This window comes from Callospermophilus lateralis, chromosome 15 (assembly GCF_048772815.1).
Source record: "Callospermophilus lateralis isolate mCalLat2 chromosome 15, mCalLat2.hap1, whole genome shotgun sequence".
Classification (NCBI taxonomy): domain Eukaryota; kingdom Metazoa; phylum Chordata; class Mammalia; order Rodentia; family Sciuridae; genus Callospermophilus; species Callospermophilus lateralis.
In genome coordinates, this window is record NC_135319.1 from 21349305 (window position 1) to 21367610 (window position 18306).

Below are 18306 nucleotides of genomic sequence, written 5' to 3' on the forward strand. Positions count from 1 at the left end.
TGTTAATGCACTACCCAGCCTCAATTATTTCACTACAGTAGCAGAAAACAGACTAATACAAAGATTATCTTCTCCAAGTGATGAGACCTTTCCTTGACATTAGTCAACCATGTGATCAGGCTAACAGCAACATTGATGAAATAGTGATACTTCAGAATAACAAAATGCTGTTCAGAAGGGAAGTATATCTGAAAATTCATTCTCATGTGACTTTATCCCTTCTAAATTTTAAATCAGGAGTGTTATTAAATATACCTTAGAAATAGAGACATTGCTGAATGCCATTAGATTGAGGTAAGAGGTACAGGCATTGAGTGTCTGGAAGCAGGTGAGAGGATGTGAGGTGGGCTGTGACCCCTCTGATCTTTTAAAATTAGGGCATTATAATTATGCCTAGCATTTGGGTTTTCCTTTCTTCTTCCTACCACCTTTTAACCCTCCTCTACTGATCTTCCTTTCACTCCTTTATTCATTTATTTTTGATTGGCATTTTCTTTTTTTAAAATTTTTTTAAATTTTTTTATTGGTTATTCAAAACATTACAAAGATTGCAGAATCACATCGGTTACACATCCACATTTTTACATTTTTACATAATGCCATAATAGTAACTGTTGTATTCTGCTACCTTTCCTATCCTCTACTATCTGCCCTCCCTTCCCCTCCCATCTTCTCTCTCTACCCCATTTACTGTAATTCATTTCTCTCCTTATTTTTTTCCCATTCCCCTCATAACCTCTTATATGTAATTTTGTATAACAATGAGGGTCTCCTTCCATTTCCATGCAATTTCCCTTTTCTCTCCCTTTCCCTACCACCTCATGACTCTGTTTAATGTTAATCTTTTCCTCCTGCTCTTCCTCCCTGCTCTGTTCTTAGTTGCTCTCATTATATCAAAGAAGACATTTGGCATTTGTTTTTTAGGGATTGGCTAGCTTCACTTAGCATAATCTGCTCTAGTGCCATCCATTTCCCTGCAAATTCCATGATTTTGTCATTTCTTAGTGCTGCGTAGTACTCCATTGTGTATAAATGCCACATTTTTTTTTTATCCATTCATCTATTGAGGGGCATCGGGGTTGGTTCCACAGTCTAGCTATTGTGAATTGTGCTGCTATGAACATCCATGTGGCAATATCCTTGTAGTACGCTCTTTTAAGTTCTTCAGGGAATAGTCCAAGAAGGGCAATAGCTGGGACAAATGGTGGTTCCATTCCCAGCTTTCCCAGGAATCTCCATACTGCTTTCCATATTGGCCGCACCAATTGGCAGTCCCACCAGCAATGTACAAGTGTACCCTTTTCCCCGCATCCTCGCCAGCACTTGTTGTTGTTTGACTTCATAATGGCTGCCAATCTTACTGGAGTGAGATGGTATCTTAGGGTGGTTTTGATTTGCATTTCTCTGACTGCTAGAGATGGTGAGCATTTTTTCATGTACTTGTTGATTTATTGTATGTCCTCCTCTGAGAAGTGTCTGTTCAGGTCTTTGGCCCATTTGTTGATTGGGTTATTTGTTTTCTTATTGTTTAATTTTTTGAGTTCTTTGTATACTCTGGATATTAGGGCTCTATCTGAAGTGTGAGGAGTAAAAATTTGTTCCCATGATGTAGGCTCCCTGTTTACCTCTCTTATTGTTTCTCTTGCTGAGAAAAAAATTTTTAGTTTAAGTAAGTCCCATTTGTTGATTCTAGTTATTAACTCTTGTGCTATGGGTGTCCTTTTAAGGAATTTGGAGCCCAACCCCACAATATGTAGAGCGGAACCAACTTTTTCTTCTATTAGATGCATAGTCTCTGATTTGATATCAAGGTCCTTGATCCATTTTGAGTTAACTTTTGTGCATGGTGAGAGGAGGGGATTCAGTTTCATTTTGTTGCATATGGATTTCCAGTTTTCCCAGCACCATTTGTTGAAGATGCTATCCTTCCTCCATTGCATGCTTTTAGCCCCTTTATCGAATATAAGATAATTGTAATTTTGTGGATTGGTTTCTGTGTCCTCTATTCTATACCATTGGTCCACCCGCCTGTTTTGGTACCAGTACCATGCTGTTTTTGTTACTATTGCTTTGTAGTACAGTTTGAAATCTGGTATCACTACACCTCCTGATTCACACTTCCTGCTTAGAATTGCTTTTGCTATTCTGGGTCTTTTATTTTTCCATATGAATTTCATGATTGCTTTATCTATTTCCACAAGAAATGCTGTTGGGATTTTGATTGGCATTGCATTGAACCTATAGAGAACTTTGGTAATATCGCCATTTTGATGATGTTAGTTCTGCCTATCCATGAACAGGGTATATTTTTCCATCTTCTAAGATCTTCTTCTATTTCTCTCTTTAGGGTTCTGTAGTTTTCATTGTATAAATCTTTCACCTCTTTTGTTAGGTTGATTCCCAAGTATTTTATTTTTTTTTGAGGATATTGTGAATGGAGTGGTTTTCCTCATTTCCAGTTCAAAAGATTTGTCGCTGATATACAGGAATGCCTTTGATTTATGCGTGTTGATTTTATATCCTGCCACTTTGCTGAATTCATTTATTAGCTCTAGTAGTTTCTTTGTAGACCCTTTTGTGTCTTCTAGGTATAGGATCATATCATCCGCAAATAGTGATAATTTAAGTTCTTCTTTTCCTATCTTAATGCCTTTAATTTCTTTTGTCTGTCTAATTGCTCTGGCCAGTATTTCAAGAACTATATTGAATAGAAGTGGTGAGAGAGGGCATCCCTGTCTTGTTCCAGAATTTAGAGGGAATGCCTTCAGTTTTTTTCCATTTAGAATGATGCTAGCCTGAGGCTTTGCATATATAGCTTTTACAATTTTGAGGTAAGTTCCTGTTATCCCTAGTTTTTCTAATGTTTTGAACATAAAGGGATGCTGTACTTTGTCGAATGCTTTTTCTGCGTCTATCGAGATGATCATATGGTTCTTATCTTTAAGTCTATTGATGTGGTGAATAACGTTTATTGATTTCCGTATATTGAACCAGCCTTGCATGCCAGGGATGAATCCTACTTGATCGTGGTGCATGATCTTTTTGATATGTTTTTGTATACGATTTGCCAGAATTTTATTGAGGATTTTTGCATCTAAATTCATTAGGGATATTGGTCTGTAGTTTTCTTTCTTTGAGGTGTCCTTATCTGGTTTGGGAATCAGGGTGATATTGGCCTCATAGAATGAATTTGGAAGTTCTCCCTCTTTTTCTATCTCCTGAAATAGATTGTGGAGTATTGGTATTAGTTCTTCTTTAAAGTTCTTGTAAAACTCTGCTATATATCCATCCGGTCCTGGGCTTTTCTTGGTTGGTAGTCTTTTGATGGCTTCTTCTATTTCCTCACTTGATATTGGTCTGTTTAGGTTGTTTATATCTTCCTGACTCAATCTGGGTAGTTCATATGTCTTAAGGAATTTATCGATGCCTTCACTATCTTCTATTTTATTAGAGTATAGGGTTTCAAAATAATTTCTAATTATCTTCTGTATTTCTGAATTGTCTGTTGTGATGTTGCCTTTTTCATCCCGTAAGCTAGTAATTTGGGTTCTCTCTCTTCTTCTCTTTGTTAGCATGGCTAGTGGTCTGTCAATCTTATTTATTTTTTCAAAGAACCAACTTTTAGTTTTCTCAATTTTTTCAATTGTTTCTTTTGTTTCGATTTCATTGATTTCAGCTCTAATTTTAATTATTTCTTGCCTTCTACTGTATTTGCTGCTGATTTGTTCTTCTTTTTCTAAGGCTTCGAGGTGTAGTGTGAGGTCGTTTATTTGTTGGCTTTTCTTTCTTTTAAGGAATGAACTCCATGAAATGAATTTTCCTCTTAGTACTGCTTTGATAGTGTCCCAGAGATTTCGATATGTTGTGTCTGAGTTTTCGTTTACCTCTAAGAATTTTTTAATTTCCTCTTTGATATCTTCTGTAACCCTTTGTTCATTCAATAGCATATTGTTTAATCTCCATGTGATGTAGGATTTTTCCTTTCTCATTTTATTATTGATTTCCAATTTCATTCCATTATGATCAGATAAAATGCATGGTAGTATCTCAACTCCTTTGTAATTGCTAAGATTTGCCCTGTGACATAATATATGGTCTATTTTTTAGAAGGATCCATGTGCTGCTGAGAAGAAAGTGTATCCGCTTGATGTTGGGTGGTATATTCTGTATATATCAATTAAGTCTACAAACCACATCTCAATAGTAACCCTAAATGTTAATGGCTTAAATGCACCAATCAAAAGACATAGGCTAGTAGAATGGATTAAAAAAAAAGATCCAACAATATGCTGCCTACAGGAGACACATCTGATAGGAAAAGACATATGCAGACTGAAGGTGAAAGGTTGGGAAAAATCATATCACTCATATGGACCCCGGAAGCAAGCAGGGGTGTCCATACTTGTATCAAATAAAATAGACTTCAAGCCAAAGTTAATCAAAAGGGATAAACAAGGACACTGCTCAAGGGAACCATACACCAACAAGACTTGACGATCATTAATATATATGCCTCAAACAATGGTGCAGCTATGTTCATCAAACAAACTCTTCTCAAGTTCAAGAGTCTAATAGACCACAACACAATAATCATGGGAGATTTTAACACACCTCTCTCACCACTGGACAGATCTTCCAAACAAAAGTTGAATAAAGAAACCATAGAGCTCAATCATACAATTAATAACTTAGACTTAATTGATTGGCATTTTCTACATATACATAAAGATGAAATTCCCTTTGATACATTTATATATGTACATAACATAATTTTGTTAAATCCATTTCATATTTTCCTTCCTAGAATTCTTCATTCCTCTCTTTGTTCTCCTTTTTCTACTCCACTGATTTTTTCCTATGTCTTTATGATATTTTATTATGATTCCCTCCTTCACCACCTTCTTTTCCTCATTTTGCTCTAGCTTGTGCATATGAGAGAAAACATTTGACCCTCTATTTTCTGAATCTGGCTTATTTCACTTGGTATTTTCTACATTTCCATCCATTTACTGGCAATTGCCATTATATCATTCTTCTTTGTGATTGAATAAAACTCCATTGTGTATATGTACCACATTTTATTGATCCACTCATCTATTGATGGGCATCTGGGATGATTCCATAATTTGGCTATTGTGAATGGTGCTGCTATAAACATTGAAGTGGCTATATCACTATTGTATGTGAATTTTAGTTCTCTTGAATAAATACCAAGAACTGGGATAGCTGGATCATATGGTGGTTCCATTCCTCATTTTTTGAGGAATCTTCATACTGCTCTCTAGTGTGTTTTGCACTAATTTGCAGTCCCATCAACAATGTATGAGTGTATTTTCCCTCCTCACATCCTTGCCAGCATCAATTATTGTTTGTGTTCTTGATAATTGCCATTCTGACTAAAGTGAGATGAAATCTTAGTGTTGTTTCGATTTGTATTTCCGTGATTGCTAGAGATGCTGCATACTTTTTCATATATTTCTTGGCCATTTGTGTTTCTTCTTTTGAGAAACTTCTGTTTAGTTCTTTTGCACATTTATTGAGTTATTTGTTTTTTTGACATTGGTTTTCTTGAGTTCTTCATATATTCTGGATATTAATCCCCTTTCAGAAAATTAGCTGGCAATGATTTTTTTTTCCCATTCCATAGGCTCTCTCTTAATTTTCTTAATCACTTCCTTTTTTTAAAAATTGACAGCGTCCCAATTTTGATTTTCTTTTTTCTTTTTTGAACTTTAGGGATATTGAGAAAGTTGGTGCTGTATCTATATGATGGAATATTTTTCTTATAGCAAGGTTTCTAATCTAATACATAAATCTTTGATCCATTTTGATTTGACTTCTGTACAGGGTGAAAGATAGGGATCTAGTTTTATTCTTCTGCATGTGGATATCCAGTTTTTCCAGCATCATTTGTTAAAAAGGACATCTTTTATCCAACATGTTTTTGGCACCTTTGTCAAATATCAGATGACTGTGAGTTTGTGGGTTTGTTGTTGCGTCTTCTATTCTGTTTCTTTGATCTTCATGTCTATTTTCTTGCTGTTACCATGCTGTTTTGCTACTATAGCTCTTTAGTGTAATTTGTGATCAGATATTGAGATGCCTCCAGCTTTGCTTAGAATCGTCTATTATTCTTCCAAATGAATTTTAGAATCGTTTTTTCTAGCTCTGTGAAGAATATCACAAATATTGCATTGAATCTATATATTGTTCTGGTAAACAGCCATTGTGATGATATTACTTCTGCCTATCCAAGAAGGTGGGAGGTCTTTCCATCTTCTGTGGTGACACTTCAGACACTTCAGAATAACAAAATGATTCCCGGAAGGGAAGCTCATCTGATGAAAAATCATTCTCATGTGACTTTATATTCTCAAAATTTTAAATCATAAATATTATTAAAGATACCTTAGAGGGCTGGGGTTGTGGCTCAATGGTAGAACACTTACCTAGGTTTGATCCTCAGCACCACATAAAGATAAATAAATAAAGGTATTGTGTCCATCTACAACTAAAACATATTTTTTTAAAAAAAGATACCTTAGAAACGAGGACATCACTGAAGCCATCTGTTTGAGACAAGAGGTGCAGGTGTTGAGTGTCTGGAAATAGGTGAGAGGATGTGAAGTAGGCTGTGACCCATTCACATTTTTTTAAAAATCTAGGAATGATGATGATGATTCTTTCCCCATACATTTGACAAAATAGCGTTATCAGCCTTTGGAAGAACCCAATTTTGTTTAATTCTCTCCCTTTTTGATAGAAACTTACCCTTGACCCTTTCTTTGTATGGAGACTCTCAAATAATCATGGAGAGAGCATGATGGGATGAGGTGATTCTGAGCATGAGATCCAGGGACAAAGCCAGGCCCTGTCCTTATCATGTGGCCCCAGGCAATTAACTTCTCTGAACCCAGATTCCTCTTCTGTAAAATGGGAATGACCATAGCATCTACTTCAGATTTCCTCACAGGCATAATACAATCATGTTGAAATGCTTAGAGCATGGCTTGGCACATGCAAATACCTGGTAAATATTCTCATCATGGGATAAAATTTGGCACTTAAGGTAAAGTAAATGTCAGGCCTGGACTCACTTTTACCTCTAATAGTTCCATAAAATATACTCAGGCCTGCAGGAACCCTGTTCCTCTCCAGAATACTGTTAAGTTCTCTGCTAAAGCATGTCCTATACTGGGCAGAGACCCTGTCTGCTCACTGGCCTCATCTTTACACCATGAATCCCTTGGGAGCAGGGAAGAGTCTTATCCATCTTTAAATACCCAGAAGCAGTGGTTGCAGGACCACTGATACTTGTTTGAAGGACAAGAGGAAGAAAGGAAGTAGGGAGAGTTTAATGAAAGAAAGCTTTCATTGGGGGATGTAAGTAGCAGCTCAGGTCTTTCCCTAGGCTGGCCTCCCCCTGTGCCTGCTGTTGCAGGTGAGGAGGGATATGGGAGAACACCTGAGACCAGGGTACGGTGGGCATGAGTTGTGGCAGGGGTCACTAATGGTCCCATATCCAATCCCAAGCCCAGTTGAGAGCTTGCCAACGTCACCCACAGGATGTCCAACCCTCAAGGGCTCATGGCTTTCTTTGGTTACCTCTTAGCTTTCTGAGGAGATCCAGTGCTCCATGGCCAGTCACCTCCAGTCCCTGGTGAAATCAGAGAAGAACCGCCAGGTCATGTGTGAGGCGGGTATGCTCAGGACCCTCATGACCTCCTGCAGTTGGGCCCTCAGCACCAGCAGTAGCCCCTTGCACTCACACCTCATCAGGATTTTTGAAAAGCTTGCTTCCCAAGCCATCGAACCGGATGTGTTAAGGTACCATGTGAGCTAAGAATTACATGCTGCAGAGCAGGGTGATGGGTGCACCATGGACAGTAGGGAGTCTGCTGGACAGGTGTCCTGGTCCCCCTCCAACATTCAACATGGAAGTCTATGGAAAAGCCTTGGGTCTGCTGTGCCATGCACTGGGACCCACAAAGCAGACAGCCCTTCCCCTGGAGATGGTGGTCTCTGGAAAGGGGGCTTCAAGAACGTGAAGCTAGAGCTAGCCCTGAGGCCTGGGCAGTTCACTTGCAAGGAGAGGAAGGAACTGGATGTTGCAAGATCTGCTGGAAAGAGTGGGACTGGGAGGAGTGGCACTGGGAGGGCCTGACAGATCCAGAGGCTAGTTTGCAGAAAGCTGGGGTGGCAACACTCCTATTGGGGACCTCCATGAAGTCACATTCTTGGAGAGCCACAGCAAGGAGGGAAGGCACACAGGAAAGCAGAGGTGGAAGACAAAAATCAGAGAAAGGATAGGCTGCATTCTGGAGGGAGGTTGACTCTCCCAAGACCGTAAACTACCCTGTGGGAATCTCCAGATGGGGGGCGCTGAGGGGGGTCACATACTCAGCAGCTCCCTGCTTATACAAGTCAGGGGGACAGAAGACTGCCTCTTTCCAGCCAGCAGGCATGGAGTCCAGAGGATGGGCCAGCCTCTTCAGTCCTGGTTGGATAGGCTGCCAGACCAGACACCACACTTCGTGCTGGGTAGCAAATTCCTTCAGAAATTTTTATAAAAAATGCACATCACAAGATGGTGCTTGAGGCTCCTAACTTTGCAAGTTCTCTGGTAGCAAGACAGTAACACCCTGTCTCTGCAGTGCTTTAGGAAAAGGCATTTCAAGCCAAGGGGGTAAAGGGATCAAGGGAACACTGGACATCTGGGGGAAGTGGTCTGGATAAAGTTGAAGAAAACTTTAAAATGTGCTTGTAAAATGTCTTCACTTGGTTCTCTTGTATGTTATGATACTCAGACAATTTCTAGGTCTTGGAATTCCCCCACCTCTGTCTGCTACAAAGAAAACCCTTGATTCTTCTCAATGGCATGGAGGCCCCCCTGGACACTCAGGTGAGGAGGGGGAAGGACTGGAGTAGCTCAGGGCTGATTAGGGGGATTAGAGGCAAAATGACAGGGTGATGCCCTGTGTCAGGCCTGCTACTTGGGGCGGGGGGGTGACATTGAAAACAAAGTCATGTACACCTTCAATGTAGGCACATAGGGCACTGAAAAGGATCCAGTTTAGAGAAAGAATGAAAAATGAGTCTTGGAACTGGTTGCCATAAGTGGGAGCTGAAAACTCTCAGGGAGACAGCTTGCTGTGGAAGACAGCAGGTTAGCGAGCCTGTGCAAAGTCCCAGCAAGTAACTCCAGTAGGCAGACAAACCATAGATAGCAGCAGAAAGTGATGCTTGGAAAGGGGAAGGAAGCATGCTGGAATGAAAGAGAAATTTCTGGAGGAACAGAGGAAAAGATTGTTTCCACCTTTTGATATTATCAAAATCAGCAGAGCTCATGCTGAAGGGTCAGGAGATCCACCGTCACTTGTGTTTAGTGTTTGGAGACTGCATAATGCTGTTAGTGGAGATACTTCAGGGATATTTCCAAAACAGGGGTGAAAATGTATTGGGCAAGGACATATCTTTTCTCTTGTTTTCTTTCTTAGGGTTACAGGCAGCAGATCTGGGCATGGTTGAGGGACCTGCAGAAGCCAGTCCAAATTCTGGAGTGACTCAGTCCCTCAGGTCCTCAGAGGCATCCCGGGATTCAACCACAGCCCTTCAAACCGCACTGAGCCTCATCTCCATGACCTCCCCACGCAACCTGCAGCCTCAGAGGGCTGCTCTAGCCCCATCATTTGTGGAATTTGACATGTCTGTAGAAGGTTATGGGTATGGACAACTCTCATTATTAACTTCCCTGTGCCTCTGATGAGTTAAAACATTGATTACAAAGTTATAGCTTCCATAAGTTTTTACCGCCCAAGCAGAGCAAAGTGTCTAGGTTATGGGCCCTCTCTGTGCAGTGGCTTTTCAGGGGCAGTATCACCAGCCGTGGAGGATCACAGCCCTCTCCTTCCCTGGTGTGGCTACCTTCTGGAATCTCCTCCCATCCTCTGTAGCCTCTGTGGGGATCCTAATAGCACCAACTGCTTTCTATCCTTTCATGGTGTAAGAGTGGGTGAAGCTCCTACAGGAGGACCAGAGAGAGGAGATGTCATGGCCCCAACTAGCTGACTTCAGGCAAGAGGGTGTCTTTGCAGTCCAGTGATATGAGATTCTTTCTTGTTTCCAGCTGTTTGTTTATTCCAACCCTGTCTACAGTTATGGGCATCAACACCGAGTATTCTGTCTCTGGAGGGATTGGGACAGGTAGGTATTTCCCAGGTGGTTTAGTTCTCCACCTGACCCCAAGAATAGGTCTCAAGTATTACTTATTTCCTGTGAGCATCTACTTCCTACCATAAATAATGAGGCAAAAGCATCCTCTGCCTTGTGGAGTTGAGATGAAGTTGGCATGCATTAGGCCAGGCACAGTGCTGGCACCTCGCGTGGCTGTCAACTCAGAGCCCTAGTGGATCTAAATTTGATTCCTCAGCAGGACAAACGGTGAGGCTATGTTTATGTTCTTATTCCAGGTGCTTCCAGATCATTCCCTCCACCAGGGGGTCTGACCTTCTCCTGCTGGTTCCTGATCAGCAGGCAGGCTGCTATCACTGAGGGCCACCCTCTGCGCTTCCTAACCTTGGTGCGCCACCTGGCCAGGACCGAGCAGCCCTTTGTCTGCTTCTCTGTCAGCCTCTGCCCAGATGACCTATCCTTGGTTGTGTCCACAGAAGAGAAAGAATTCCAGCCCCTGGGTAAGACATTGGGATGCTATCCTGGTGTCTCCTATACTTGGGTGAAATTAAACTGAATCAGAAGCTCTTCATAAGGGCATGTTTAGAAACCTGGCAACTTCCTGTTTCTCCTCATCTTTTTTACAGTTGCTTCCTTGGATTCCACATCTGGTGAAAGGTCTAAACAAATATTTGTGGAGTGCCACTGTGGTCTGGGCTCTGGAGTTGTAACTGTCAGGCAGACAAGACTCTATACCTTAGTGTGATTTCAGAGGTTATGCTCAGTAGCTTTCCAGAAACAGCTCACCACTGGCAGAGTGGTCATGGATGGATCTTGGGGAATTGCCTCATTGGAACAAAGACTGTATCATCTCCTGTGCAAAGTTTGCAAGGAATACACACAACTTAGCTGCAGCTAAAGCAAACTTAGACATTCCACAAATGTTTAGACCCAAATCCAGAGGGCTGGCCAGTGCTTGGTGGGCAGGTTGGTGGCCCTAGGGACCCAGGAGCCTGATCATCCCTCAGTAGTGCTGGTGGCTGCTCCTGGCTCTGTCTTTTGGAGTTCAGCCTTGTTCTCCAAGCCCACCTGCCTGAGATGGCCAAACCCAGTATATTTCTGCCACATATTCCTCTTTTGTGTTCTGAGTCAGTGTTTCTAGTGAAATATGTGGAAGGCTTAGAGAGAATGGTTGATATCCTCAGCTCACAGCAAGACTTCCTTTGCCCCATCCCTTTCATGACTTTTACCTGCACATGGCCACTACCATGGAGGCAGTCTAATGTAGCTAGACCCTGGCTGGAACATGACTCCTGTGTTTAAATACTGACTGCATGACCTTGGGGCTAATTACTTAAGCTTTCTTTGCCTCAGAATGGTAAAATGGGAACAATAATATTGCCTGTCTTGCAGAGTTGTTTGTGAAAATTAAATGAGCTAATAGTCATAATGGTGCTTACACCAGTCTGGCACAGTTAGAGCTCAAGGACTGATGGCTGTTGCTGCTGCTAATGTAATTTTTTATGAGAAGAAGGGTAGGTTATATCTACCCCAGGCACAAGGCCCACATGGGTTGACCAGGAACATCCCTCTCCACCACTACTGGGTTACTGCAGCATGATGCCAAATGCAAGGTCTAGTGATTGTGTTCTCTTCTAGACATCATGGAACCTGAGGATGAGTCTGAGCCCTCTGCAGGATGCCAGCTTCAGATCAGATGTGGCCAGCTGCTGGCTTGTGGTCAATGGCATCACCTGGCTGTGGTTGTCACCAAGGAAATGAAAAGAAATTGTATCGTTTCCACCTATCTAGATGGACAGGTCATTGGTTCAGCCAAGGTGAGATGGTTTCCCCAAGCTCTAATTACCTCATGACATGCCTTCTTATCCCACTACTTGGAGTGGTTTGGGTTCAGTTCAATTTTTCTTTCAAACAGGTTTGATATCTAATGAAAACCCCCTTGCTGTCCAAGATACTGACTGAGCTCAGGTGTGAAAAGGGCATCTTAAGAAAGTTGACTGAATAATAAGACACTTTGAAATGCACAAAGCAAAGCTTCTCATATTTTAAGATGCAAATTTCACAGGGAGGTCTGAGCAGAGCCTAAGGTCTGAGTTCCAAGAACTTCCTGGTGAGGCCAATGCTACTGGTCTGTGTGCCATTCTTAGGAACAAGATACAAACATGTCTTTCCTGATTCAGAACAAGAATGACAAGAAGGGTAGCAGAATGTGAATGAGTAGTTGGAGGAAGCTTCTCACTATCCTGATTTAGAGATATCAATGTTTAAGGGAGGGCAAGGAGTTGGAAGACATGCTTTATCCAGCAATCCCTGTCAGAGGTCCTTGAGGAAGCTAGAGATGGGAAAGCATACAAAACCGGGGAGAGAAGGTACAACTCAATTTCCACTCAGGTTTCAGAGACAGTGTCTGACCAAAGCTGTATCCTAGGTTCACCTGGACAGTTTTCTAAAGTTTTCTTGCACAGGTAGTGTACTAGATAGATCAATAACATTAGAAAAGCTGTGGGTCAGGTAATCTGACAATTCAATAGAGCATTCAGTTTTTCCTGGGTGATTCTAATATTTAGCTAAAATGGAGAACCTTAGAGTTACATGTTTCTCAATTTGAACTGAACTAATATTTAGGAGTGATAATTCTTTGTTGTAGGGGCCTATTCTGTGTGTTTTAGAATGTTTAGCCAAACATCATAGCATTCCCTCCTTCATCTCATGACACTGAATTGTGACCACCCAAAATTTCTCCAGACATTACCAGTGTCCCCAAGGGGGCAAAGTTTGTCCCAGGCTAAGAAACACTGGGTTAGAACCATGTAAATTCTGTAGGACACTGACAAATGAAGTTGACGCTTTTTTAAAAAAAATTGTTTTTATCAAAAAGACAGTGGTAACTCGAAAGATTTTAGAAGGCTCATAAGAAAAACATATCCTTCAAAACATAAAGTTAACCTTTTCTTCAGTGATTGATTGTATTAGTTTTCCCTTTTCCTTCTTTCTTCCCTTCTTGCCTTCCTTTCTCTTCCTTCTTTTCTTCCCTCCCTCAATAAGTATGTACTCCCTCATTAAGGAGCTATGTCCCACACACCAAGTATGCTTTAGAATTAGCTTGGCTATGTCTAAAAAATCTTGACAGGAATTGCATTATACCTATAGATCAGTTTCAGGGGAATGACAACTACACTGTAGTGAGTCTTCCTGTCCATGAATATGGTATGTCTCTCCATTTAGATAGTTTTTAAATTTTTTTTGCTGTTATCATTTGGAATGTTCAGTATACAGATTGTATACATGTTTTGTTAAGTAGATCATTTTCTCTTGAACAATTATAAATGGTATTGTTTTGAGATTTTATCTCTGCTTGTTCACTGTTAATGTATAGACATGCAGTTGATTCTTGTATCCTGAGACCTTGATGACCTCACTTCTTTGTTCTGGGAGATTTTTAAAAAGAGTCCTTGGAAATTTTTACAAGTTCATGTCATCTACAAATAGAGACAATATTATTTCTTTTTTTAAAAAGTGATATGACTGTAGTTATTGTTGGTACATAAAATCTTATTAATGTGCCAATAATGGACATTTAAATTCTTAGTGGAATGACTGGGCTAAAAGAGATGGACTTTTGTCTCTTTTTGTGCTTCTTATCAAATCTGTTTCCAAAGGCAGAATCAATATTTTACTCCCATCTGTATTTTATTAGTTGTTTTACTGCATTCTTCTTAGATTTGATGGTCATCTTTCTAATTTTTGAAATTCAATAAAATTTTATTGACTTGTGAATAAGATTCATCATGTTATAGTACTACAATTTTATTAGATTAATTCTAAGATTAGCACTACTTACTTCCTTCATCCTTTATCTTTAAACAGATGTTGTACATTCAGGCCTTACCAGGACCTTTCCTTTCAATGGATCCATCTTCATTTGTGGATGTCTATGGATATATTGCAACCCCTCGGATTTGGAAACAAAAATCATCATTAATATGGCGTCTTGGTCCTTCATATCTTTTTGAAGAAGCCATATCACCAGATACTCTGGAAGTTATTATCAAGCTTGGCCCAAGATACTGTGGTAACTTCCAAGCTGTGCATGATCAAGGTATGAGTGTTTTGATTTATAATGCCTTTGCTGATATTAGTTTTTAAATGGACATCCAGTTATTTATAGCATATTTATAAATGATAAACTCAGCACAAGTCATTCATTAAGGAAGGCCTCTATAATTGGATCATTACATATTTACAACCCAACAGAAAATGTCACAGAAAAGGAAATGACAATATCCTTTAGATTTCAACTCCAAAGCACCTAATGGAGGTGGGTGGGTGGGTAATACCAGCAGTGAAGAAAGAGAGAAGAGAATGAGATAAATAAGTTACCTTCCTTTTAATGAAGAAGCTTTTTAACTAAAGCATACTGTTGTCTTCAATTATTAAACAGGCAGACAAAACATCCACATTTTCATTATTGATTGTTGGCTGTTCAAGCAGGGAACATTTCTCTCTGTGCTCTGTCAAGTCAAGGGGGTCAGTTCCCATCTGGGAAGAATGATAAATGCATCTCTGTAGGAAGGCCTTGTGCATGGTGAAGGACGATTGAGTGCTCTTGAGTGTTTCTGTCTCCAGGCCCACATCTCATTTGAACTTCATTTCCTGAGGCAAATGGCATTGGTCTGAGCAATGGGACCAGATGGGGTCTAGAGCCAAAGTTTCACTGACTCTGTGTTCACACCATACTTCTCTAGTAGCACATTGGCTCTCATTAACTTGGGGACCAGTGTGCTAATTGCTAGTGTGATGTTCAACACAGCCATGCAACCCAGTGAAAATTTTAGGCTTTCAAGCCCAGCTTATTTTCCTTTGTTTCTAAGTCAGATTTCTCATCACTTAGAAGTTTGGTTTCAGGGAAGCAACATTAGCTTGATATCTATTTTAAGCTCCGATAATTTCTCTGTTTTATAGAAGGGTCAATCTTGGGAGATTTCTCTAGAGGTTTTGTGTTAGAGAAGCACAGGTAGTCACAAAACACATGACATACAAACATACAACTTGCATAGACAAGTAATAACATTAAAAAATTTTCTCAATGATGACTTTGCTGTGTGGCAGTAGCTATTTAATCACTGAGAACTAATTTCCTTCTCTATAAAAGGAGACTAGAACTGACTATAGATGTGTTGCTATAGGAGGAGACCCAGAGGGTCAAGCCACACCCCTTGTTGCAGAGGAAAAGGTTTCCTTTGGTCTTCATGTAACCAGCTCCTCCAAAACCACCGTAGCAGACATCAGAAATGCCTACAATGAGGTGGATAGTCGCCTGATTGCCAAGGAGGTACACCTTCTAACTTCCCTTGCTGCTCTCTGTTGGAATCTTGATCTCATGACTGCTTCAGCTTCCAGTGCTTAAGCAAACTGTCATGTGTAGGATAGACATATGCATACACACTATCATTTAATTTGTTAAAACAACCTATGCTTCTCCACCCATTAGCCTCCCCAGGACTGAACCTTCTGTTTATAATTGCTCATAATTGCTCATGGTATTCCTGGTACATCAAGAACAAATGGACTTTATTCTATATTGTTGTGATATAGAGAATACTGCTGACCCATCAGCACACCAAAATTACTTTGAGTTGCTGTAACTTAAAAAACAAAAAACAAAACAAAACAAAAAATAAACTTGCAATAGATAATGAGCAAACACATGTAAATGAGGATACCATTGATTTACTTCCTCCCAATTCCTGCATAAAAATCTCTTGCTTTTAAAGGTGATAAATTTTGACTGATTTGTTTGTATTCTCTTCACTATCATGGTCAGAGCAGGAGGTGGAGTCAGGAGCTATGTCCCACACACCAAAGCTGTGCCTTACCACACAATATATTTTCTGATGATGGAGGCCAGGATTTCTACTTTCCTGTCCCTCTGGAATCCTAGAAGCTGGGCTTTTCAGAGCCTGGAAAATCCCTGACAGGGAAAGAGACAGCTTTGCCTTGGTAGTTCTGTTTCAACTTGGGTCGTCCCTATCTTCATGAGCTCTTCACTGTGAGCGTGTGGGTTGTCACAGATTCTATAACTGAAGCGGCTTATGTACAGTTAAGCCGCAGCCTGGGAGCAGGACAGGGGGACACAAACTTTGGCTTCAGTTCCCCAACACTATTTCAAGTATTATTCTTCCACTATCATTGCTTATGAAGCACCAGCACTGGGCCAGACCTTGGGGCGCCTGTACTCTGGGAGCTCACAAACGATATTCCTTCTCTTCCAGGAGTTTCTTAAGATTAATTGTTGCCAATTTCTCTAGATGAACATTTCATCCCGTGACAATGCCACGCCTGTGTTCTTGCTGAGAAATTGTGCTGGACACCTCTCAGGTTCTCTTCGGACCCTGGGAGCTGTTGCTGTGGGCCAATTAGGTAGGTCAGGCAGTGAACCTTTACTTTTCTTTAAGAAGAAGGATAATGCACCCTAGAATTGTGGAGGCTCAGGCAGGATGGAACATACTAGTGAGAAATAAACCCAGTCAGAGAGTTGGCTGCCCAGACAGAAGAGAGATCCATTCACCTTGTGCATCTGACATTGGTAGTGAGCCCAGCTAGTTCCCTGGCTGCACAACAGGAGCCTACATAGGGAGTACATTGGGCCCTGTGTGCAGGGGCAGTGTTGTGGTTGTGGGGTAGAAGCAAAGCAGCAAGCTGGTGTGAGGATGCAGCCCAGCAAGATTCAGAGGGCGGGAAAGAGCCAGAGGTTCTCAGAGCAACCAAGAAACTGAGTCACAGAGGCCATCTGGCTCATCTGGCACTCTGGACTTAAGGCACATGGTGCCAAACTGAGAGCCTCCAGAAGTGTCAGCCTTCTAATGACACAAACAGGCCTTTTCAGAGGATCCCTTAGCTGCCCAAGACTTCCAGAGTCTCTGTCTTTCCTCCCACCCTGTCCTCATGCATGGGTCCCTCTGGCTGTGCATGGGCAGAGGCACAGGCAGCTCCTTCACTCTTGCACAATACTGGGGGATTCTGCATTATAGTGCAGCTGTAAAGTTCTAATGAGATGTCCCCTTTGTCCTGCATAGGGGTGAGGGTGTTTCACTCCAGCCCTGCTGCCTGCAGCCTGGACTTCATTGGCGGGCCCACCATCCTCTTGGGCCTTATCTCCTTAGCGAAGGATGACCACACCATGTATGCAGCTGTGAAAGTCCTGCACTCAGTCCTGACCAGTAACGCCATGTGTGATCGCCTGATGCAGCACATCTGTGGCTACCAGGTAATCCCGTCCTCCCGATATCCTGAAAGCTGACATCTCCAAGCAGCAGGGACAAGCTTTATGTGACCAGTGACATTCCCTCCATGGTGATTTCTGGAAAAGGATGGCCTTTTAAAAGTCTCCTGGGTTCTGAGACCTGCAGAGGAGCACCAGGTGACAGCCAGCCTGAGATATGCTGTTTGAACTAGGGATGTTCATCTAGGGATGCTCACCTAGCTGCAGCTTCTGGCACTTTCCGTGACAAAATCCAGAATCATCTATGGTCTTTGCCTTCAGCAAAATGGCTATGAGCCCAGGCCACAAAGCCAGATTGCTGAGGTTGAAATCCTCATCCTCTTTCTCATTATTTAACTTGGAAGAATTATTATCCTCTCTGCCTTGGTTTTCCCTTCTGTAAGGTAAAGACCTCTTGCATCAGAAGGCACTGAGGATTTGATAACACTAAGGAAATGTTAGCTACTTGAGCTCTTAATCTCTTTGTGCCTCAGTTCCTTTATGTGTAAAATGGGAATATGTTTGTGGTGATTAACATACAGGTCAATATGTTAAGAGTGCAGAGAGTGCCCACACAGAAGAAGTGCCATGGTCCCATTCAGGGTATATTTTGATGGTTACTGCTATTTACAGTTGATAAGGCCAAATGAGACGGAAGCACTGTCATCAGTAACTTCCTGCATGGTTGGGAGGCGGTTATGAGAGAAACCTCAGGAAATAAGACTAGGGACACACAGATATAGGCTTTTTCTCAAGCAACTGGCAGCTATTTTAATTAGTTTTTGTTTCTTTTGGTACGAGGGATTGAACTCAGTGACACTTTACTACCTAGGCACATCCCCAGTCCCTTTTTA

The 18306-nt window shown here is 41.3% G+C and overlaps 1 protein-coding gene across 1 annotated transcript in view; it reads left to right on the forward strand.

Annotated features, from left to right (window-relative positions):
* Positions 1-18306, forward strand: part of Wdfy4 (WDFY family member 4) — a 243992-nt gene that overhangs the window by 56234 nt on the left and 169452 nt on the right. The window contains exons 13-22 of the mRNA XM_076834810.1: positions 7613-7827; positions 8808-8902; positions 9498-9723; positions 10127-10203; positions 10470-10691; positions 11830-12008; positions 14059-14290; positions 15378-15523; positions 16500-16611; positions 17268-17458. Coding sequence (XP_076690925.1) covers positions 7613-7827; positions 8808-8902; positions 9498-9723; positions 10127-10203; positions 10470-10691; positions 11830-12008; positions 14059-14290; positions 15378-15523; positions 16500-16611; positions 17268-17458 — 1695 coding nt within the window. The remainder of the gene's footprint in view (positions 1-7612; positions 7828-8807; positions 8903-9497; positions 9724-10126; positions 10204-10469; positions 10692-11829; positions 12009-14058; positions 14291-15377; positions 15524-16499; positions 16612-17267; positions 17459-18306) is intronic.